Raw genomic sequence first — 22,321 nt, 5'->3', positions numbered from 1 at the left:
TCGGGGGGTGAAGAGCCCCCTTTGGTCTTGGCCATCACGATCCTATAGGCGTCACCCCACGGATTCGCATTGGCACCCTCGCACAGGTTGTCGAAGCACCCTCTCTTGCTGCTCTAAATGGCCTTGTTAAGAGCCAGTCTCGCAGCTCGGAACGCTCCTGGCGGACCGCTCTTTCCTCCTCGGTGCGGGCTCGTTGCGTCCTACGTCTAGCCTTGAGGCAGGCTGATCGTAGGGCTGCAATTTCGGCACTCCACCAGTATGCCGGGCGTCTGCCATTTCTTGGCAGGGCTTTCCTCGGCATAGTAGCATCGCACGCGCGTGATAGGACAGCTACCAGCGCATCCCCGCTTAGACTGTTGGTGTTGGCCTCCAGTCCCAGGGCCGCGGTGAAAACTTCGCTGTTGAAGTGATTGGACTTCCACCCACGGACCTGACAAGGATCACCCGCCCTCGGACGCTGCACACCATAGTTGATCTTGAAGCGAATTGCTAGGTGATCACTATGGGTGTAGCCCTCGTCTACCCTCCAGTCCAGGTCAGAGACCAGACCGAGGCTGACAAACGTTACATCTATCCATGACTCGGCCCCATTCCTACGGAATGTGCTACTGGCTCTGTCATTGACAAGCACTGCGTCGAGTTTTGCAAGTGCCTTGAGTAACGCTTGTCCCCTCTGATTGGTGCAGCGGCTGCCTCATTCCACTGCCCAAGCATTAAAATCTCCCGCTATAACGAACGGGCTCCGACCTACTAGGTCGGACGATAGCATGTCGATCATCTGGTTAAACTGTTCCATTGGCCACCTTGGTGGGGCGTAGCAGCTACAATAGAACACCCCATTGATCTTGGCTATCGCGACACCCTCCGCGGAGGAGTGTACAACCTCTTGAACCGGGTACCTTCCCGTTGTGCAGATTGCCGCCGACCTAGACCCGTCCGACCTAGGACCGACGATCAGCGCACCGAGCGATAGGCCTCGGACAATCAGCGAACCGAGCGATTGGTCTCGACGGGTTTAACCTACACCTAGTTGCCGTGCCATAGGAGCCGATGAAAACTACTTGTTAATACCATTATTGGAAAATGACGTATATACGTCACTTTTCCAGATTAGGGTAGTTTACTCTTAAAGAATAAAGAATTAAGAGTAAAGAATAACGAGTGAAGAGTCTGTACTTTATTCTTTATCAATTCAACATGGAATATCACTTATCACTCTTTATACTCTTTAATCTTTATTCTTTATTTTATACTTTACTCTTTATTCTTTAATCTCTATTCTTTACTCTATACTTTATACTTTTTATTGTTTATTTTTTATTGTTTACTTTTTATTTTTTATTCTTTATTCTGTATTCTTATTTTTTTTATTCTCTATTCTTCATTATTTTTCTTATTTTTTTTCTTTATTATTCTTTGACTTTGACTTATTCTTGTTCTGATTGCTATGAACTATTATTCAAATAAACCACTATTAGTTGAAAATTTCTAGAACAAAGTCTATTATGTTATCAGTTTTATTATAACAGAAAGCAATATTGAGCTTATTTTATAAGAAAATCAAAAATGTCGAAATGGGACATGGAGCTTGTGTAAATTGCGGCAAATCTCCCCTAGCACAGCAACTATATGGTGACTAATAGTCGACTCGCAAAGAGGAGATAACGAAACAAAAAAAAACAACACTTCTGTTTCTACGACATTTAGGTACTGACAGCGGCAAAAGGAAAGTCTATACAAAAGACTCAAAACAAATTCTCTGGCGACAGCACCTTAATACTAAGCCTACAAGAATAGAAATTAATATAATAGCAGGATTACTAAAGTATTTACAGGTTCAATCAAGTCATTTTTAGCATGGCTAACATTCAAGGGTCAAATACAAGGAGAAACATCTTAGAACTACCACCAGAGGTAATTACATTCGCTATGAATGATGAATCATCATCACCAGAATATAAGTTCATTTGCATTTGAGGCATGTATTCCATTCTTCTCACATCCATACGAAACATTAACTCCGAGAAGATCCAACATGTTCTGATTTTGTTTATTTCAGATAATGATAAAAATATTCGAGCATCTCACATTCCACGAACGCCTCATGATATCCATTATCTGTAAATCATGGCACGAACTAGCATACAGCCCTCAGTTCTGCAAAAAGCTATTCCTTCATTTGAGAACGTCGGATTCTCTTGCTAAGAAACCATATGCCAGAGAAATGTTCGCACGTTGTCGGAATGTCATAATTTCATGTGCCTTGATCGAAGATGATCATCTGAACCTGTTGAAGGAATATATGGAAGGAATTTCTCTGGAATTGCTCAAAATTAGCACATTGAATCACACTGCAAAACGTATTGTGGAGTCGACTCTGCAAAAGATAGCCGTATTGAAAACCCTTCGCCTAGATTTGAAAGAGGACCATGAGAACGAAACTATACGAATCAGTCATCCAACTCTGAAATGTGCTATTTTGAACGGACAATGGGATCAAGGCAACAAGTGCGATAATTTGACCATTCTGGAATCTTATCTGTTGGACAATGAAGGTGCTCGTGGTATGAGTAGTTTACAAAGGCAATTGACAAGCTTGACCGTCACCGGATCTTACAAAGAAATCTACACTTACATGTCCGATAGTGAATACATTTCGCAGTGGGACCATTTACGGGAACTTTACCTCATTTTCCCACCTTATGGGGATACCCTCGAGGATATGTTGGAACGGATGCCTTGTTTGGAAAAATTGAGTCTACATAACAAGTATGACCAAGACTTCACCGGACAGGAGCTCAAAGCAGCGAAATGTTTGTCGGAGTTAGCACTTAAAATGTATTCGGTTGATACAAATTCGCTAAACAAGTATTTATCCCGCTCATCGCTGCGGAGTTTATCTTTGCTGAAGTGTATGCTCGCATCCGGAACAGAAGTGCCCCTGAAGTCGGCCTCCATCAAGCGAATGAATTTCGAAAGATTCCTGCCGCTGGATATGTTGCCCCTTTTTCCGAATTTAGAAGATTTGAGTCTACTATGCAGCGAGGCGCATTATTCCAGTACGATTAATCAGATATGTCAGTGTTATCCGAAGCTGGAACGTCTTAGCATCGGTGTCAGATGTGGACAAATCGGACAGGTATTTTTAATTTCCATATGTATTAGAGTAAGCTATTTTAATTAGTACGATTCTCTTACACATATGTACAGTAGATTTTTAAATAATTTGAAATTACCTTTTACAGTTTCAATCGGCAGCAGGGGAGATCAACACTAATCCATTCTTACGAATAAATTCGCTAAGCAAGCTGAAGGTACTGCGAATAAATCGGATCGATCTGCGAAAAATTGATTGGATGACGTGCAAAGGCAGTAAAGTGGAATTCATCTGGCTAAATGGGTGCAGCATCAGCGGAACGGGAGCGGACCAACTGTTGCAGTCCTTTGAGCATTTACGAACATTATATCTAGACCATTGTTATCTTCAACTGCCCCAATCAGATTTGTTCGATATCGACGAAACATGCGTCAATGGATTGCGTTCACGTTTTCCCAACCGCAGAATTTCATACTATGATTGTCATATTGAAGAATCTTTCGATCGCTGTGGAAGAGTCATGGATGTCATCTGAGATTGTTCTACACAACTGGGTTACAAAGCAAATAAAAAAATATTTATTCTTTAAATAGACTCTAAACTTTCCTGAGATTGATCTCCTACTGTTAGACCTAAATGGTACCTACATCTTTGACACACTCCTATTTCATAACGACTTCGGTTACATGTCACATGAGCAATTGTTTCAATGTTAGAGGGGTTATTTGTACTGATTCATGCCATGATACAATACAACTGGGCAACATTTGCCTTAGCTTTCTCTCGCAGCTCCCATCGACTACCGCATCAGCCCCACCCGTGTCATCAACGATATGGCAACAATCTACATGCAATCGTTTAAGCGTTGGAAACACTCGGCTCAAAGCTCCAAACATAGAAAATCTGACCATGAAACAGTTGCTCAAGGTAAACTGCTCAACCGTCGCCAACGGCTGGCAAGCGTTCCAGTGTTCAACTGTCACTTCTGTGGCCCGTAATTCTAACGATCTGAGACTTTTCATCTGGTGGAGTTTCAGGAGGGCATCTTCGTCAAGCTGAAAATAATTTAAGATGTTGATCATATTGTTGGGGCAAATAGGGGTTTCATAAATTCTCCTAAAATCAACTTAATTTGAGGAGTTTCGACGAAATTTCAATCATCTTACATTCAAAATCGATGTATAGTCACTATCGCGACAATAGAGCACATTAAAACAATTTACAGCATACCGATCTCAAAACAATGAAGTCACGGAAAGAAAAATCAGTCACTTTAAGAGGGCAAGATGTATGAGTTTGGATGCTGAACTACCATATACAGGGGTTAGACAAAAGGTTGAGATAGGCAAAATTTTGTCGAAATTCAAATCAGCATAACTTTGCGTAGAAAAATCCGATTTTGATAAAACTAGGACTATCGGACGCAGACACCCTTCTAGTATTCGTTCCCTATTCAAAACCTTAGATTGGATTTTGGCTACCGGAGATGTTCCCGGTTTTCTGAGAATATGTTAAAGCATTTTTTCTTCTGCTTGTCATTTTATGTGATGTTTATTACTTCCATCATGTTTTACACTTTCGCAGAACACCCTGAACCTGTTACAAATTGGCCAGTGAGCCTTACGGTCCTCAAAAGGTATCTTTAATATAGATTTTATTTTCATCGTCTTGGGAAAACATGAATTTTGACACCCATATATGCATGGTTAGAGATGGTTCAAAAACCGACTCCTCCTAGAAGGCCCTGGAACCTGCTATAAGGGTGGCAATGGATACTATTACCCTGGAAATGTTTCTGTAATCATCGTCTCGCAAAGCCATGAAGTTACCCATATTTGCATTATTCCAATCTATTATCATTTCACCATCTTCCCGGAACCGTTTTTACGGAAATGGCCATATATCTGCGTATTTTTTATGGATTTTTGATCTACAGCCTGCAATCGTCGGCATATTAGTTCTATAGTTTCTGGAGAAAGCATAAAACATAAAAAGTAAACATCACATAGAATGACAAGCAGAAGAAAAATTGCAATTTCAACACACCCTCGAAAAACCCGGAACGCAAACTATTTGCCAAATCTACGCTCAACAGCTGCGATAAGGCAAACACCAAATGAACTTTGGAACGACAAGAAATTAAATGGTACATTTGAAAGTACATATTCGAAACGGCATTGCTCATGTTCAGAAAAAAAGGTCCATCCTGAACCATGCAGTGAAATGATTTCCAAAACGACCCATTCGCTCCTGCAAGCAAAGGTTCAAACGTCGATTGGACGAATCCATCAAGAAGTCCCACGAAAACCAACACCATCAACAGGTAGCAGAATACTTCTCCAGATGGAGGTTCTGGCGCAAGGAAGAATTTCTCGGGAGAAAAATACTTGAAAACGTGTGGTTCAGATGGTTCAGATTAGGTTTGAACTACTAATGAACATCTTTTTATTTCGGATAACTAGATTATAAAACAGGTTGTTGCTTATCCAATGCTTCGATGCTTCTACACACCTCCTCAACATCATTAGATCGAATTCCAATAGCATATCGTAGGTGACTTAGATTCACTGCTCCTAAAGGCTTAGTGAGAAGATCCGCTTCCATCTGCTCTGTAGGACAGTACCGAATAGTCACGATACCAGTTGCTGCCAAATCCTTCACGAAACAGTACTTTGTGTCGATGTGTTTCGACTTCCTCGATGTTCTGTCTGCCGCTACCAGTTTGATGCAGCTTTGGTTGTCTTCGTTGACTACCATCGGCAACGCTAGATGTTCGCCTAAATCTTCAATTAATCGACGTAGCCACTGCAGTTCTTCCAAGCATTCAGCTAGCGCAATGTACTCCGCCTCAGTGCTGGAAAGGACGCACATGTTTGCTTCCTGCTACTCCAGCCAACGAGCCCTCCGACAAACTTAAAAATGTAGCCAGTGTTGGACTTCCTGTTGTCGACTTCGCCAGCCCAGTCTGCATCAACGAAGCATTCCACTTGAAGGTTTCTACCACCACCCAGATACAGCTCGTAATCTGCCGTACGAAGCACCCGCTTAACTTCATTCCAATCCGCAATCGTATAGGTTTAGTTACCCGCCGCCCGAGATCTTACTCAAAATTGCTACTAGTTCCCGGTATTTTTGCTCCGTTCTGCAAGCAACAACGATATCGTCCACATAAATTAAAATGTACCTATACAAACCATCCGTACAGACTCCGCTTCAACCAACACATTGTTTTTGGATCGCATTAGAGTACCCCAGAGGCTGCTTCATAAAAATCTCCTCCTCAAGCACGCCCTACAGATACGCTGCCCGGAGACGAGCCAGCCTAGGGCTGAATTATTATTATTTATTATTCATTCAGACTAAGGCCGAAGTGGCCTGTGCGGTATATAAGAGTCTTCTCCATTCGGCTCGGTCCATGGCTACACGTCCCCAACCACGCAGCTTCAGTTCTGAACCATTCATCAAGCAATTATAAAACAATTATCAACTTATAGTTTTAACCACAGCTTATTTCAAGAAAACGTCGAATAATATCATTATGGGTTTATTATGATAGTCTCAACAGCCGCCTCCAAACAAGATTCAACAAATAATGATTGTCCAAACATGACATGAGGTTCAATTTGATGATGTGCTTTATAAGTCTTATGATCGATCCCCACATCTGTTCTACATCTGTTGGATGAGATGAAAATGGATGACGCAACTCTGACCAAGGTCATTAACGGCGCCACCTGGAGGGCGGATTGCCTCCAAGCCCATAGTCCCTTCGGTACAACCAGAAAGTAATGCTTCAAAGGGGGGCCAGTGCACAACGCACCCTCGAGGTTAGCTGCGTGTCCTTGCAGCACCGAACATCGTAACTCGCTTTTTTAGAAGAACACCATGGTATCGTTGCCGGCTTTCCAGGTGGCCTTACAACGCCCTATGTCCTCGGAAGGTGGGAAGGGTCGACTTCGCGCCTGCTTCGACTCTGCACGACTGGTATCAAGAATGATGATGCCGTGTGCACCCCAAATTGACCTTTCTGCGATAGGGCCTATTCGCCAGCACACAGAGGGACGCGACGCGAGGCCTACGCCTGCCCCAGCCTTGACGAGGACCCCTTTCCGTCCTCGGGCTCGGAACTCGCCCGGTTGACCGACGCCGCGAAAGCGACGATACCATGTTGTTCTTCGCGCGGCCACTTGTTAAAACTTGTAAAATAAAAGGATCGAGTTCGACCACAGAGCATGACCACCGGTATGACCCATGAAGCCGACTCCGATCCCTTGGACCACCTCTTATTTGCGCCTGAACTAGCCATCCTTGAGTCCACGCGCCACCTTCTGTGTAGCTCCGAGACGATTTGGGCGATAGCCGATAAAACGGCGTTCCAGCCAACTTCATCTTTACACATCTTTCGAACTAGGTTGTCCGGGGTAGTGTCCAGACCACATGTGGAAAGCATGTGGTAACGCATTGCGCGATAAACGTGAGCACACGAACAACACGTGTTCCGCCGTTTCCTCTAAACCTGCGCACACCAAACACTCGGGCGAGGCCGAGCAAGCCAGCTGCGTTACCTGCACTGTGATTTTGCAGCACGCTTAAACGCCGGGCACATCGAGCCCCCCATGGGGTGCTTGCTGTTCACAGCTTTGCTGGAACAAATCAAACAATTGGGAGGGTTCGTGCAGCATTGTGCCTTATGTCCCTCCAATCCGCAGCGTCGGCAGAGATTGCTTCTGTCAAGGCCTTTGCAGTCCCATTGCTTGTGCCCCGGTTCCAGGCACTTGAAGCAAACTTCGGGTTGCTCGTATATGTCTACAGGGCATACCGACCATCCCACCTTGACGCTCCCTAACTTGACTACCTTGGAGGCGTCCGCTGCAGATAGCCGAACCAATGCTACCTGCGTCCCTGCCGGACCTTTCCGTAGCCGAACGGCTGCGGTGGGCGTCTCCACTTCACACTGTCGCCGCAGTGCCGTGACGAGCTCTTCGACTTCGGTGATCTCGTCCAGGTCTTTAACCTTTAGATTCACCTTCGTAGTGAGTGCCCTCACCTTGACCGTCTCGCCTAGGACTTCCTCCGCCAACTTCTTGTAGGCGGCGCCCTTTTGCGAGACGCCCCGCTTTAGCTCGAGGATCATCTCGCCCATACGGGTACGTCTTATTCGACGTACGTCGGCGCCGAGTTCACCGAGCTTGACGTCACTCCTCATCGCCTTCAAGACGTCCGAGTACTTAGCCTCGTCCGCCGTGATGACTAGGCCATCGCCCCTGGAGCGATTGGCGCCTACCCTAGACTTCTTGCTACCCTCATTCGCCTGAGCCTTCTTTTCGGCCCTTGACGTCTTCGGTCTCCTCTTGGATCCAGGAGGCGTCATCCCCCTCTATTTCCCTGGTCTGGTGCGGCTGAGAACTCTCAGCCTGCCGTAACCCCTTACCACCGTCTTTCCTGGGTGGATGGACCTTTCCAGATCCTTCCTCCCCCGGTTTTGGAGGTACCTGGCCGGGGTTCAGCTTCCCAGCCCCACTACCCTTGTTCAGGGTAGTAACCCTCCGCGTTTTGGAGCGGCCCCCAGGGAGCTCATCCCCTGGAGACTGTCTCCCCTGTTTTTGTGTCTGCTCTGTTGGAGCAGTCACCCCCGACGTACCCGCAAATACTGGAGCCTCAGTCTGGGTAGACTTTGGTACCACCGTCTTCGCTGGCACACCTTCGGTCGATTCGACCTTGGCCGAGTCCGCGAATCCTTGGGCCTCAGTCTGGGTAGACCTCGACTCCACCGATTTCACGGGTTTACACTTGGCCGTCCCGACCGCCCTCTCCAGCTTGGCGTCCAGCATCGACTTTCGAAGTTTGTGCAAGCTCCTCTTGAGGTCCTTACTGATATTATGCTTCGATGACGCACAGTCGATGATGGCGTCCAGCTGTTCCGTCGCCACCTCGAAGGCCGAAAGCCCATCGCGTCAATAACCTCTACCGGCGTTTTTTTAGCCGAGAGGAAGGTTAAGTGACCCACGCTGGCGCTGCGCACTGAGCTGCCGACTAGGCGGAGACCTGAACAACCCACCTCTTGCGAAGGGGTTGTCGCCTACACTACTACCACTAATTGAAGAATTGACTTGGTTTTCCATTTTGGTCCCACGAGTTGCTCGGGAAAAGAGGTCCACCACGCCAGAGCCCAGCATGACGCGGTAAGGGACAATTACTGTGGAGGGTGCCCAGATACCCCACAGGCTCCGTTAATGGCCTAGCTTATTATTTCACCCCCCTGGCCATGCATCCCCTCGGCACGGGTCGCTTGACGCCTTGGGATTAGGGGTTAGGGACGATGGTCCCGGTCTAACTCGCAGTGGCCATGGGGAGGGGTCGTCAAGCCCTTGGACAAAGTCCCTGCTGCCCCTGGAATTCCATGTCTAAAGCTCCCAATCGTAATCCTGTATTCGTCGTCTAGACCGTGGCCAATTGTATCGAGTCATATTATCTCTTATGTCGTTCGTAACTATTGGTTTTACATGCGGGTTATTGGGCCTGCGCAAACCTCCTGTCTCGTCGGAGGGCCACGACGCCCAGGTCTGTTTAGTGTCCAACTTGTTTCGTCAGTAACGAAAGCGACAATCTTCCTCTAGGCCCTAGAGCTTATTACCTCTATTGTGCTGCACCAAAAAATAACTCGAGAAAAAGTAGGAACATGGTAGTTCAACATGGCATGGTATAGGAAATTAAATGTAAAAATGTCTCTAACACGTTACAATGTTTGAACTATGGCACAGCCTCCCACAGTAGGGGAGTCCCCGCCACTTTGGGAAGCTATGAACTATGGGGTTAAAAATTCAACGAACCTAAGCTCGTAGTACACTGTTTGTCATAATGACAAATATTTACCAAGTTTATCCGGGCATCTATCAGACTGATTACAAATCGACATGGATACCATGCTGACTTGACAAATATCTGTCTTCATGACAAACAGTCTACTGATAGCTTATGAAATTGGCTTCTTATTCAATGAAAAACAGTTTTTTTTTTTCATTTAACAATGACTCGAATGACTCGCAAAACTTTACTAGCTTCAACCGTCTAAGACGAGTTTAGTACTTTCCATTTAATTCCACTAAGATTTGTTATCTTTGCAGATACGTATTTCGACCTCAATTGTGAGGTCGTCTTCAGTGTCTCGTACTTGACTCGACTTGAAGAAAACAATCGCTGCTTACACTATTTATACTACGCTAGGTACCTAGGGAGTACACTCAAAGATTTCCACCATTATTGGCTGTGAGGCAAAACAACCAAGCCATTTTTTTTTTGAGTGTCTAAAAATAAAATCAAGCTGGAATAAAGTAATCTCACCATTGTTCTAAAGTGTAGCTTCATGTGCTGCACCGACGTAAAGTTGTAGAAAACCTTCTGCAGCAAATCGTTCCCATATTTGAATCCATGCACCAGCTCAAAACGTTTGAGATCGCAAAAATTATGCTCCAGCAGAACGTTATTCACAACACTAACCAGCTTCAGTTGCTCAAGGTTCACCATCCGTATGTGCAGGCCAGGCAAATCGTTAACAATTTCACATTGCTGAATCGTTAAATTCTAGAACAAGAAATGTTTAAAGTAATTAGTCGTCAGATCAAGCACATAAACCATTGCTAATCAACCTTCAATGGTTGGATCAACAAAACGTTGATCAGTATATTGGCGTCGATTTCCATATTCTGCAACTCAATGCTCTCCAAGCTCGTCTTCAATGAACACCACGTAGGGAATATTTTATAAAACACCACGTTACTTTGCACACACATTTTTTTGAGCGAAGGCGCACGGTTAGTGAACATACGTGAACGTTCATCGTCCTCCGCACGATCTGCAGTTTGAGCATAGCTGCATTGAAGTTCCTTGTCGTCGTACATCCTCAACTCCAGCTGTTCCAAACAAGGATAACTATAAGCCAGAATCTGGTCCAGCGTCTCGATATCAAACAGATTCATTTCCAGCACTTCTAATTGTTTGCTGTACTGCTCTACCAGCCTCACTATAACGTCGCAGCTAACTGTGAGGTGCAATTCTTTCAAGTTTGGGGCTTCAAGTTGCAATGGTCCAACCGAGTACGGCAAGCCAACACTGAAACTCTCCAAACTGCTACTTTTCAACAACCAAACTTGATCGTCGGCTTCCGGGCAGGTTTTTTCTCCATCATAGCAAAACGAAACCCTCAACTCTTTTAAGAACGATAATTCGCCTATCCTAGTTTGTATAATCCTTTTCAAACTTTTATATTTGCCTAATATTTGTAAACTGTACAACTCCTCTGTTCCGAACAAGATATTTGCTATGTTTTGTTCAGCGATGTCCTCCGTATGACCTGAAATAGATTTTGTGATTAAATTGATTATATTATATACTGCAATTCATAGTTCTCAGAAAAACTCTTTTTTTTCTCCAGTTTTATATCAAATGTTGTTAGATACTTTGCCAGTTCAGATGATAGAGCCCAAACGAAAACCATCCGCCTATATATGAAAGAATAAGACTGAGGTCCGCCATTGTTCTTAATGTAACCGACGTTAAAGCAACAATCGAATAGATTCAATAAAAACAATAATTCTAACGGAGCATGGTCGCAATCTACGAATTGGTTAGCCGGGTACAAATTTAAGTTTACTTTTTTCAATGATTATTCCTTATTATTTAGATTTGAAGCATTTTCAAAAAAGATTTCCACAAGTCCTCATTCTAACCCTTGACGTGAAGATAATCCTCAATCTTTCTCACCTTGTTCCTCTGAATCGCAATTATCAGCATTGTTATATAGTTGCACTATAGATAGGTTTCTACATGTGTTTAAAAATTTTAAACTGACCGGCGAGCTCTCCTTACGGAAATAACCCTGCAGCTTTGAGCGAAATCGTCGCTGAAAAATAGGACCGCTCTGAACATCTCTCCATACATGGCAAACCTGACCGACGTTGCAGATATCCTTGAACGGAAGATAAGAGAAAACTTTCTCCAGCACCTGCGGTGGATTAACTGGCTGTTATGCATTAAATTGGTATAACGATTGAATTCAGGACTTACCTCAAATGGTAAGGAATTAATTGATGCCATTGTCCTTTTTATTCAAATTTATTATGTTGATTACCTATGGATTAAATTATATTGTTGAACACGTATTATCTAATTTGGTTTTGTTGTTATCACAATCGCTGTTAAGTATTTTTACCGCACGTTTCACACTTTCTTCGCATCCTTTTACGCCTGGTCCCAGTGGAAATACAATGGAATACGCTATAGGCAAATTTATTTGAAACTCAGCGATCGCTTCGACATCTGCTAGTCAGATTGCAAACTATGGTCCAATGCACACACGCCCGTTTCAAATCATTCAGAGACTGAGTGAAATTCAGGGGGGGAGTAAATGGCCCCGCACATACACCGAGGAAATTTTCCGCATACCTGTTATGTGTGAAACTACATATTTTTTTGCAATTAACTTTGGCTAATACATATTATGTTTGAGGAGCATAAACAACATTAGACCCATAACAAATAAAATTTATGTGTGTAAAATTATTAATATTTATGATGACGCAAATAAAATTTATGTGTGGGATTTATAACAATCATTACAGGAAGGATTATACTATTTAAATGCTTTTCTAATTAATATTCATATGTTTTTTTTTTGTTTCTAGGCTCAATTTTGAAAAAAAAAATGTGAGAACTTTTAAAACAAAATTCCTTACGTCGCTGCAACGCTTGTACGGTTCGCCAACACTATCCAAATAAATAAGGAGCGACAAGCTTCACATCGACGTAAAAATCTTGCTTATAAAAGCAGTTCTCTGTTGTAATGTTTAGTTTATTTTGAATCTTTATTCGTTGTTAGTATTTATTTTACAATTTACAAGAAATCTCTAAATTTTACAATATTTTATTACAGTTATTCTTATTACAAATTCATCGAAAGAAAATCTTTTTTCTTACGGAACAGCATTTTATCTATAACATTATGAACATTTAATGGTGGCCCATCAGCGTCAACAATACTAAAAATATTACATTGTTTCGTTTTGTCAATTACTTCGTATGCTAGAAAATGACCATCGAATTCACCTATCTGCCATAACCGCCCTACTATGTAAGGATTATTTTCCTTAGTTACCAGAATATCAATAATTTCAAATAATGAAACTCTTTGTATCTCTGTAACAGTTACATACTTACGAGCCAACTTTGAATTCAGTTCCTTTGAACTTTATAGCGTCAGTACATTGAATTTCATTAATTTTAACTGGATATGGTGGCGAAACATAACTAAAATATTCTTTGGTTTCAAAATTGAATGGTAATATTTTTGTTTCAGACGAATTATCGAAAAATGTTTCCTTGTATAAATCATTACTAAATTGAAGCGCTGCTTTAATACATAGTGTAAAACAAATATTTTGACGAGATGTTACTAGTCGCGCATAATCCTTAAAACCCTTGTGCTTTGCCTCGTAACGAAAATTCATCATTTTACTCACACTACCACTACTTTTAATGACCGATCCATAGTGACAAATAAAATGCTGTTTTGGCTTGAGTGACTCATTGAACAAATTTTGATATTGTGTGTGGTGCATTTTACAAAGCTCGTTTAGTTCAATTATGTCCTTTTCGCTGAAACTTGAGAGAGAATTTTCTCAGACAACTTTATAAGAATTTTGCAAAATTCCCAAACTGCATCGTTCTTAGGAACAAACGGTCCCATTATCAATGGAAAATAGTGAACAAATGCCTTCATTTCACTAGCAGTAGCTCTAATAACTACACTCTTACACTTCTGACTGGATAAATATGTTTCCGTTATGTCACCCATTCTTCTAAGTGATGAATCTAATGCATTTTGCTAAACACTGTTCTCTGTGCATTAAACTTGCTCAACGAAATGAATCCTTTTTGGTAAATACAATAATTCATCACAGCAGTTAAGCCAAAACTACAAACCCCATTACAAAAAAAGTCGTGCATAGGGTCAACGCTGATATTTGTTACTGCATGAAAAGAAGGAAGTTCGTTGAACGCTGTGTCACTCCTGATGCCTGTTTCCGATGGTCTTTGCAGATTCAAATCTTTGTCATAATTTTGTACAGTTCTAAGAAACATACAATGCTCTTCGACATCAACCTGGCATTCTTCGCGTGACCTTCGACAAAAGCGGCAGTAATAGTTGGCATTAAATGACAGAAAACTCAGCATTTGATGCAAACCTAAATTGTCACCTTGTAGTAGTACAAGACTAAATCTTACTTTCACCTGCTTTTTATCAATTTCAAAAATGATTCCTTGTTCTTCTATTTTTTTGAAGCGATGGACAATTTGTTTGAGTAACATGTTCAATCCTACTTCATTGATATCTACTTTCTTCATCATACATGCCACAAAAATATTGTTCAGTTTTGAGCTGTATTGTTCAGGAATAGTTGGGCAACTATAATAAGAACCACAAAGTACATGCCTTTTATTATGTGCGCTTAAAGGGTCGTTGATTTCAAAATCATCAGAATAGTATGACAGAGGTAATAATATATCATTTGGATATTTTTGTTTTATACTTTTCCATAACTCTCCGTTGACAATACTACATATTTCGCTGTTTTTTTTCGAGCTTATTAGTGTTTTCAATAGTAGCCTTAAGAATATCTCCAGAACTGAAATATGACCTAAGCTGGAACTCGATATCCATTATTACAATGTTTGTTTTCATCTCGTCATCAGTTAAATCCAAATCTTTTGTTGTTTTTTCCCCTTCTACTCTAACCATTGTGGGTAAACGAAAAATATTCATGTCTTCTAAATATTTAAACAATTTAAAATCGGTTTCAATGAAATCAAATGGGTTCTGGAGCTTTTGCATATATTTATGTAATTCAAATTCAATTTGAGGTTCTCTGTTTTCTAATGATAATAAACCTTCGATCTTTTCAGCAATTGTGCAATTTAACTTTTTAACTTTTCTCTGTATATTTTGAATATCATTTCGCGTAAAATTCGTTTCGCTATGGAATTCCAATGTGAAATCTAAAGCTGCCTGTTCGATATCTCTGATATTTTCGGAATACGATGTAATTGGTGCGGTATCCTCTTCAACTTGCACTTCGAGCTCGGCATTGTTTGTAACTTCTGGTCTTTCCAAAGTCTGTTCTTGAAGATGCTCATTATCAGTTACCGGTTGTTTATGAGTTGTTTTATGCTCGGTTTTATGTAGATTGTCGACGTGTCCCAATACATGTCTTTTGAACACGTACCAATTTGACAGTATTTGGATACATCTTGGAAATGTACATACATATCTATAATTCCTTGGGACCTTATGGACTAAGGTAAGATGATCTAAGTAAGTGTAAACTGGCATACAATTGACTGAGCAATTTTCTATCATGCAGGAGAACATATTACTGCTGCGATAAGAACCGTTTGAGCTTGTTGATGCATTCATATTGTTCTGGTACGGCAATATTATATATGAAAGAACAAATAAAATACCATACTAGTCGACAAATTCTTGAATATTCTAGGCCAAAAACTGAGCTTAGTTTCACCAAAACATCGATTGCTCTTTCTGCAGTGTCAAGTGTGTATACAATAGATTTGTAATGCACCTCATATCTGCCACTCAACGATGTAACGTCTTTGCCTCTGAACACCAACTTTGGGACCGATTGAAATCCTAGTGACTCATACGTTGCATTGAAATCGTTGATTTTCTGCACCACTTGATGATCACTTTCCGCAAAAAAGATGATGTCTTCCTGCGCTGATAATATCGACGGCTTGTAGGTTTTAGTTACTTTAGTTGGTTTTAAAACGTTATTCAGTAGGATGAGCACAGCCGATATTGTAGAATCTGAAAAATGTATTAAAAAAGTTTCGTAAATATCTTATAAAGTTGCAGAATATCACTTATTATATACCTTTGTTCGTATCTGGCGATTTTATTAAATTCAGTAGCGTCACTGATACGTCGTCTTTGAAGGGTTGGTCGAGATACCGGATAATCTTTGGCAACAAGTGGTTCCATTTGTTAATACAATTGTCTTCGCCTAATTTCAGCAGTTTGAAATCAATTTCAACCTATTTCAAAAATAAAATATTTAATTATGTTTCAAATGTTTGTTCTTAACCAATTTATTATTCATGCTTCCATTAATTTTTTTAAAAACCTTCGATAACGAGTTGTTAACTGTTTAGAGCTTTAAGACGCTGTTACGATACTCACACCACAAAGAAACAGACGTCTCATTTAGAACAAAATAATATCAAAACATCGCCACGAAGACATTGTCACCCAATGCTAAAATCACGGTGTGCGGCAACCAAAAATGTCGAACACAAGCAAAATCGATGGAAGCGCCATCGGTGGCCGATTGACCACCTACAAAATATTAAATTGACCAAAATCTCCCGAACTGCTTATCGTTTTTAATTAAATTGAATTTCGATTTTTTTAGAGGAGTACTAAAAACTTCTTCGTATGCTTTCCCGTGGAGATTTTTTCGATTATCATCTTTCGGCTTCTTCTTTTTCATGCAACATCAAAGCGCCAATTCAGTCTACGAGTTTAATCACTTGAAAGAGAGTAACTTGATATGGAAGGACATAAACTTTATTGCTAAAATACTTTATCAAGTGATAAAGCTGATAGACTAAATATGCTTCTATATAAAAACTGTTAAACGCTACGCAAATGTATAAAGTATAAAATATTATATTTTAGAGTATAAATTTATATTTACTCTATTTTACATGACGGGTTTTCACGTTTGGTTTACTTGGAAATCACGTGCATATTTTTTTGAGTGTATACTTTCTGTGTCCATTCCATGTCCCAGTCAACCACAGAACATAAAAACATAACAAAACATAAAACATCAGGACAAATTCAACGAAACTAGTGAATAACTCAATCATATCCAAAACGTAGACCCTAATCCTAATTAAAAACTTACTTTATTGGAAACCAAGGTGTACTTCCGAGTCGCTGGAAAAGGTAAGTAAATCCGATTTTACAATTGAAAATATACTGACTGAATTTGTATCATGCAACCACAGCTGACGAAAAATATGTTTTCCTCCATGGCATACAGATTGTGCGGGTTTTAAGTTTTAAATCAAATTGAGGAATACGATATATAAATATTAAACTTTAATAATAGATATATAAACTAATTTTTAGTGTTTAAATTTTGGATTATCATTTCAGGAACAATGAGACTGCAGCTATTTATCAAGATGACACAGTGGCCCCAGAGTTATATTTATTATGGATTCGACTGCTCGGCGAAAAGAGGTGCATATTATAAAGAGGAATGGGCGATGCAAAAAAGAACATTTCTTTGGTAGCGGCTGTTTTCATTCAATTCTATTTTCCCCTGTACACCACCCTGTACAAACATTAATATCAAGTTGGTCTATATAAAGTGATACAACTGATTAAATAAAGATGGACATATTCAGTAGGGTGGTTCAAAAAGTTGATTTTGCTCCACAGCGCTCATCTGATTCTTTATCATGTTCTGAGTGTCCTCTGAAAATTTGAGCTCATTTGGATTAAAACTGATTTAGCACAAGCCGTTTCAAGTTTGCATGCAAATTAGTATGGTATTTTTTCAGTATACAGTATACCCCCGCTGATCCGACAAATGTATGGCCGGACTATCGGGGTTTCTCTCGTTAATCCGACTGTCAAATCCATACAAATGAACCAAAACAAAATCACAGCACAAATTTGAAAACTGACAGCATAATGTGTTTAAATGGGTGTTGATACTTTTTAATCCGGAAAATTCCGAATTAGCGAGATCCGGACTAACGAGTCGTCGGACTAGCGAGGTCCGGATAAGCGGGGGGATACTGTACTGCTAATGAAACTTTCCCATTAATCGCAGGTTAAAAGAAAACCTACATAGCTAAAAGAAATACTCAACAGCTTTCACTCAGTGAAAACCGCATCTTAATTAGTCGTTCCAATAATTAGTAATCGAATTTAATCTATACCGTGGTTTTCTGGAGCTAATTGCATAACTCCTCAACAGGCAACATTTTTTTTTTTTTTTTTTTTTTTTTTTTTTGTGCTTTATTAATGTGCAACAGGCAACATTGCTGCTCGTGGCGCGAAAGATAGCACACACAAATTCAGGCTACTATGTTGCACTGCACATTTCAGTGATGCCCTCAAAGAAGTTTAACGATCATGACTAAAGATTCGTAACCAGTATTAAAATCGATTACTAATTATTGGGGTGATTAATCAACTTGCGGTTTTCGTTGGGTGAATGCTGTTGATTATTCCTTTAAGCTATGTAGGTTTTCTTTTAACTTGTGCTTAATGGGGAAGCGTCATTTACAGTATACTGAAAAAATAAATTTCCCTATACTAATTTGCATGCAAACTTGAAATCGCTTGTGCTAAATCAGTTTTAATACAAATGAGCTCAAATTTTCAGAGGACACTCAGAACATGATAAAGAATCAGATGAGCACTGTGGAGCAAAATCTATTTTTTGAACCACCCTATTATTCAGTACTTGTTTAAATCAAGCGGTTTGCTTAAATAAGACAAATAATTTATTCACCCATTGTTTTCAAATTTCAAATAAAGGGTATAGCAAAAAATGAGTTGAACTGAGCTGATCATTCGAATTGATTGTGTTTATATACCTAGATATTATAAAGAAAATATTGATACGGAACAAAAATATTTACTTACGATCTGATATCCATGCTCGTCTGAGTAATGACGCTGTTTCGCGAGAATTTCATCAACGTTGTTAGAATTCAAGAGTCTGGGTTTTCTGTCTTCGAAAGACTCAATCCACTTGTCCAATACTGTACTCCATGGACGAGAATTCCTTTCCAACCACAGTTTTGCTGCTTCAACAGCCGCGTTTCTGACAACAGTTTCGTCAACTTTCGGCTTTTTCCCTTGTAAATGTTCTTCTTCTCTGTTGGCTCGCTTACTTATTTTTTGTTTTAGGTTCGTTATTCTATTGTATAGTTTACCACCGTGGTTCTTACGCCTTCCACTTCGTGGTATAAAATAAGTGTCCTGAAACAAATAAAGTTTTGTTGGTTTTAGAATACGTATACACAATTCAGTAGAACAGCGTATTGGTTAACTAGTGAAATTGGTTTATCTCACAATTAGTTCCCTGTAGTAGGTTTATTAGAATTTAGGTAAGCATACGGATTACAGGGAAAATCCAATTTCATTAGTTGACCATGCTAGTAATAACCTTTTCAGACTACCAGCTTTATGAATTCTGTATCTTGATAAAATGAAACTTGAATCAATAAAATTCATCATCAATATATACTGTATATACTTTATCAAGTACTGAAGCACTTAATCGGAATAGTCTATAGATGAAACAATAAATATTACAAACCAATGTTTCTTGTCTGAATCTAGCTACAATGGCTTCACCATAGTCACGAAGAATTTCCTCCTTTATCGCAATGCCCAAGGTGTTATGGTAATCGGCAATGATCGCAACGAGCTCACGTTGACTTTCGTTAGACAGAGGGCCTCGGTCACCTCGTTTTAAAATATCCTTTCCCGTGACCGTTTTGTTTAGTATTTGAACCAGTATATCCACACTGAATCGTTGGACAGCTTTGATCTTATTTGTTTGACATACTTGTTCGGTTGATTTAAAAGCGTTCGGTTCTTCCGTAGGCTCTGATGTGCTTCGTGATGGGACAAGGCCTCCGGTGATTCGATTTGAATTTGCGATACCGCTGTCTTCAACTATCAGCTTACTTTGGAAACCAGGTGTGTTTTCAATTGTTTCGGTTGATCGTGGATGATCAATTTCTTCTACAGATGCTACTGTGCTGCGTGGTGCGGATCGAACTTCGTTAACAATTTCGACGGTCCTGAGTCTCGGATGCGCCTGGATATTAGTACCGATTTCAGTTAATACCGTTGGTCGTACGCTACTCAAACTTCCTACAAGTGCTGGTTTGCTGCGTGGTACGATTTGCGCTTGGATATCGTTACCACATGTTTTCAGGTTTAATTGATTTTGAAAGTCAGGCCTGTTCTGTAGTTTTGTGGTTTGTCGTGAACAGCTCGGTTCTTCTTCAGGCGCTAAAGTGTTGGGTGGTACCGATTGCAGTACGTTAACTGTATCGATGGATTCGGTTTCCTGGTAATTTTGCAAATTGGTGTCTACCGCTCCAGTGGAACAGCTTGATTGTGTTACAGGTACTGGTATGATGCGTAAAACCGATTGATTCTGGAAGCCAGTATTGTTGGGATCTACTAGTGGGATTTTATCGGTTGATCGCGAACAGCTGGGTTTTCCTACCGGCGCTAGTATTTGTCGTGGAACGTATTGAGCCTTGTGATTTTCGGATGACTGTGAGTGGCTGAGATCTCCTACAAGCACGGATGTATTCCGATGAATGAAATTCGCCTCGCTACTAATATCGGTTGCTTTGTATTCGGGGTGATTGTGAAAATTCGCTTTGATGTCGATTATTTCGGATGCTACCGGACAGCTCAATGCTGCTATAGGTGCTGGTGTGTTACAGAGTGCAGGCTGATTTTCGATACCGACGGTTTCATGTCCCAAACTACCATCTTGAAGAATTGATTCACGCTCAGCTTTGATATGGCCAGCTGCAAAACTATCAGTTGTAGTGCATTCTTCTGTGATAATTTCACTGCCTGGATATGGCGTAGTCGCAATGTTTTTTACAGTTTCAGTTGATGGTTCAGTATATATTTCCTCGCCTTCCAATGAGCCGTTCCATTCCTCTATGTATACTTCAGAGAACGTAAGAAGATCGTATCCCTGTATGATATGTATAATGAAGCAAAAAAACAAAATTATTAATAAATAAGCTAATAAAGAAGCTTTTCAGTGAAATGTATTTGAAAGGTTTTGAGCCATTTTTTTGCATAGTAAAGTCTCGAACGCAACAAAACGGAATGGTGACTGCCGAATTCGGCCGATCCGTTCCATTGCGTGCAGGACTTATCAGAAAAGCGTTGTACTGAGGTCGTTACAAATTCCCCGTACCTATATTTATGAAATACTTAGACATATCAAGATATGATGAAATGATAAAAAAAAGAACCAATCTCCAAAGTTATACTCACGTTTGTTCTTCGCCACTCCGTTATCCGGCGGAAGATTTCGTCAACATTCCATTCAGCTTCGTTTGATTGAAGTGCTCCAATGAGCTCGTCTCGGGAAATGTGCACTAACGTTTCCAAAGTGATATTGCTTGCTGAAATCCATATAAATATATATATACAAATATGAATTATAAAAAAAACTTTGTTAATCTTACCTTCAAAGATTTGGAGCAGTTCAGCTGGAAGATCAATCTGCGATGAAAATTCTTGTGTAGACGCCATTTTGCTTCTCTGCATGCACTTGCTCAAACCTGGCACAAACCTGAGAGTTATATGTGAGAGTTAATAATTCTCAACTATGAGATGGTAAACATGTTTCTTATATCCACACTAACATAAATAAAATGCGTAACGCATATATGCGTTATAAATAACTTCATAACAGATGAAGGGTGTGTTATGAAGTTTATGTTTGCACACATAAAAATGATATTTTGAAAACCTAATGAATCGTATGTGTGTTAAGTAAATAAATTATATGATTGCATTTTTATTAGTGTAGGATACGTTTGCGTTGCGTTTGACACATTTCCCAAGGGAAAACTGTCAAACGCAACGCAAACGTATGCTATGTGCGGGGCTCTTAAGCCTGTCATCCACGAACAAATCTAGCCTACCTACACGGAGAAACACGTTTACTCATTAATGGGTACTTTTTCTTTGCTATCTCTTTCCCTCTGCTGAAAAATTTACCCATTTTGAGAGAATAAGTGGATCTACTCATTTAAATGAGTAAATCCACTTATTCTCCCAAAATGGGTAAATTTTGCTGCAGAAAGAAAGAGATAGCAGACAAAAAGTACCCATTAATGAGTAAACGATTTTTACCGGGTAAGATGTATAGGCCTTTTCATGTGACACTGCCGAGACTGCACTTGTTTACAACCGCTGAACAGGCCTGCAAGTCCGAAACTGTCACTTTCATAGAAGAACTGTCAATTGACGATAAAATCAGCTGTTTTTAAACGTCTCGTGAAAAGGCCCATTATCCGGGCCTCGCCGCTTGGGAAAGGCGGGCTACCCTGGGCCACCCCGCTTGGCAAGTG

The 22,321-nt window shown here is 40.6% G+C and overlaps 3 protein-coding genes across 4 annotated transcripts; 1 reads left to right on the top strand and 2 right to left on the bottom strand.

Annotated features, from left to right (window-relative positions):
* Positions 1-1,678: 1,678 nt before the first annotated feature.
* Positions 1,679-3,689, top strand: LOC134223606 (uncharacterized). Of its 2 annotated transcripts, none has more exons than XM_062702798.1 (3): positions 1,679-1,978; positions 2,060-3,139; positions 3,246-3,689. In XM_062702798.1, exons 1-3 carry the CDS (start codon positions 1,934-1,936, stop codon positions 3,630-3,632), a joined length of 1,512 nt encoding a protein of 503 aa, XP_062558782.1. In that variant the 5' UTR covers positions 1,679-1,933; the 3' UTR covers positions 3,633-3,689. The 2 variants fall into 2 exon arrangements, with proteins under 2 accessions (XP_062558782.1, XP_062558781.1); XM_062702797.1 differs by having other exon boundaries at positions 1,680-1,914.
* Positions 3,653-12,319, bottom strand: LOC134223605 (uncharacterized). The gene is made up of 5 exons (XM_062702796.1): positions 12,161-12,319; positions 11,858-12,098; positions 10,744-11,447; positions 10,439-10,678; positions 3,653-4,152 (listed from the first exon to the last, which is right to left on the bottom strand). Exons 1-5 carry the CDS (start codon positions 12,188-12,190, stop codon positions 3,787-3,789), a joined length of 1,581 nt encoding a protein of 526 aa, XP_062558780.1. The 5' UTR covers positions 12,191-12,319; the 3' UTR covers positions 3,653-3,786.
* Positions 12,320-13,998: 1,679 nt separating this feature from the next.
* Positions 13,999-21,524, bottom strand: LOC134228112 (uncharacterized). The gene is made up of 6 exons (XM_062709892.1): positions 21,431-21,524; positions 21,237-21,367; positions 19,516-20,928; positions 18,837-19,175; positions 16,042-16,201; positions 13,999-15,974 (listed from the first exon to the last, which is right to left on the bottom strand). The coding sequence occupies exons 1-6, from the start codon at positions 21,510-21,512 to the stop codon at positions 15,523-15,525; spliced, it is 2,577 nt and encodes an 858-aa protein (XP_062565876.1). The 5' UTR covers positions 21,513-21,524; the 3' UTR covers positions 13,999-15,522.
* Between the last annotated feature and the right edge of the window lie 797 nt (positions 21,525-22,321).

This window comes from Armigeres subalbatus, chromosome 3 (genome assembly GCF_024139115.2).
Source record: "Armigeres subalbatus isolate Guangzhou_Male chromosome 3, GZ_Asu_2, whole genome shotgun sequence".
In the NCBI taxonomy this organism is placed as follows: Eukaryota; Metazoa; Arthropoda; class Insecta; order Diptera; family Culicidae; genus Armigeres; species Armigeres subalbatus.
Note: the sequence above shows the minus strand (reverse complement) of the source record. Positions and strands in the feature narration are given on the sequence as shown.

What these genes read in the sequence shown, in the direction of transcription:
- LOC134223605 (XM_062702796.1), bottom strand. Translation starts at nt 12,190, where the DNA reads ATGGCATCAATTAATTCCTTACCATTTGAG. An exon ending in TTAATTCCTTACCATTTGAG is followed by an intron (nt 12,099 to 12,160) that starts GTAAGTCCTGAA and finishes AATCCACCGCAG; the next exon opens with GTGCTGGAGAAAGTTTTCTC. An exon ending in TTGCGATTCAGAGGAACAAG is followed by an intron (nt 11,448 to 11,857) that starts GTGAGAAAGATT and finishes AATCTATTTCAG; the next exon opens with GTCATACGGAGGACATCGCT.
- LOC134228112 (XM_062709892.1), bottom strand. Translation starts at nt 21,512, where the DNA reads ATGCAGAGAAGCAAAATGGCGTCTACACAAGAATTTTCATCGCAGATT. An exon ending in GATTCAGACAAGAAACATTG is followed by an intron (nt 19,176 to 19,515) that starts GTTTGTAATATT and finishes TATTTGTTTCAG; the next exon opens with GACACTTATTTTATACCACG. An exon ending in ACGAGCATGGATATCAGATC is followed by an intron (nt 16,202 to 18,836) that starts GTAAGTAAATAT and finishes TTTTTGAAATAG; the next exon opens with GTTGAAATTGATTTCAAACT.
- LOC134223606 (XM_062702797.1), top strand. Translation starts at nt 1,858, where the DNA reads ATGGCTAACATTCAAGGGTCAAATACAAGGAGAAACATCTTAGAACTA. An exon ending in TCTTAGAACTACCACCAGAG is followed by an intron (nt 1,915 to 2,059) that starts GTAATTACATTC and finishes TGTTTATTTCAG; the next exon opens with ATAATGATAAAAATATTCGA. An exon ending in GATGTGGACAAATCGGACAG is followed by an intron (nt 3,140 to 3,245) that starts GTATTTTTAATT and finishes TACCTTTTACAG; the next exon opens with TTTCAATCGGCAGCAGGGGA.